Genomic DNA, 1,412 nt, shown 5'->3' with positions numbered 1-1,412 from the left:
CTCACTGGGTTAGACTTCCCTGTTTTGTTCCATACGTCTTACAGAAGACTTCCAGAGGGGGTTGCCGGGTCAACCAGGGCAATCTGGTCAACAAGCGTCTAAGCGAATATTCAACTATTGGTCTTGAAACCCTGGTACTGTGCTTTAATGGGTTCAATAATGCCAAATAACAAAAACACAACCCCGATCGGTGGATCAACGCTGTGTCATCTTGTATTGAACAGGGAAACCTGTCCTCGGCTGTCAGACTTGTCTGTTCGCCGAAGGGCCTGGCGGAGAGCTCGCCGGACACCTTCGATAAATTATGTTCCATCCACCCAAAAATTCCGGTGGACAGGCGGGTCTTTCCCGTATTGACACCAGCGGCTGGCTGCGTTTCTCCCGCCGAGGTGCTGAGGGCCGTTAAATCGTTCAAAAACGGTTTTTCTGGAAGCCTGGATGGCCTACGACCCCAGCACCTTAAGGATGTTTTTTCAGGCCCCTTGCCAATTGACGACACACTGAACTTCTTAACCCAATTTATTAATTTGATCCTATCTGGAGCTTGCCCACTCTCCGTCCGCCAGTTCTTTTTTGGAGGCCGGCTAATAGCTTTAAATAAGAAAGACGGAGGGGTCAGACCGATTGCGGTCGGAAACGTTTGGAGGAGGTTGGCCGGTAAATGTGCCTTGGCCCTGGTCGTGGTCGAACTCAAGACCAGGTTCTACCCGACTCAGATGGGTGTCGGGATTAAGGGTGGCGCTGAGGCCGCTGTTCATGCGGTTCGAAGATTGGTCACCGACCTTCCCGATCAATGGGGGTTTCTGAAACTGGACTTTAAAAATGCCTTCAATGCCTTGAGAAGAGACTGGATGTTGGAGGCTGTCAAACTTTTTTGCCCCAATATCTATAATTTTTGCCATTCTGCCTATGGCGGAGTCTCTTTCCTTGGCTACCACTCTTGGGTTGTAGAATCGTGCGAGGGGGTACAGCAGGGTGATCCCCTTGGTCCTTTGCTGTTCGCACTAACTCTTCAACCACTCTTAGAGAAAGCTTCGTCCACTTTCGTTTGCGCTTATCTGGATGATATCAGCATTGCTTCGGACGGCCCAACTCTGGCCGATAGTTGCAATTGGTCTAGAGTTAAACATTAAAAAATGCGAACTTCACTGCCAAAGTTTATTTCAGGTGCCACATGCGCTGGCTGGAATACCCAGAGTTGGTGCATCAGAACTGAGTTTTTTAGGCACACCCTTGGTCGAGGGCGATTATCAAATAAAGTTTTTTGACCAAAAGCTCTCTGAGCTTAAATTTGCCCTGGGTCGTGTTTCCTGTCTTTCGGCCCATGATGCCTTGACTATTATCCGCAATGCCCTCAGTTTGCCCAAATTGATGTACTTCCTGCGTACATCCAAACACATTGACCCTTCTAA

The 1,412-nt window shown here is 49.0% G+C and overlaps 1 protein-coding gene across 1 annotated transcript in view; it reads right to left on the bottom strand.

Annotated features, from left to right (window-relative positions):
* Position 1: 1 nt before the first annotated feature.
* The window catches only part of HELRODRAFT_183853 (hypothetical protein), a gene marked incomplete at both ends in the record, with an annotated part of 6,773 nt that continues 5,362 nt past the window's right edge, over positions 2 to 1,412 (bottom strand). The window contains one exon of the mRNA XM_009013866.1: positions 2 to 568. Coding sequence (XP_009012114.1) covers positions 2 to 568 — 567 coding nt within the window. The remainder of the gene's footprint in view (positions 569 to 1,412) is intronic.

This window comes from Helobdella robusta, assembly GCF_000326865.2.
Source record: "Helobdella robusta unplaced genomic scaffold HELROscaffold_121, whole genome shotgun sequence".
NCBI lineage: Eukaryota > Metazoa > Annelida > Clitellata > Rhynchobdellida > Glossiphoniidae > Helobdella > Helobdella robusta.
Note: the sequence above shows the minus strand (reverse complement) of the source record. Positions and strands in the feature narration are given on the sequence as shown.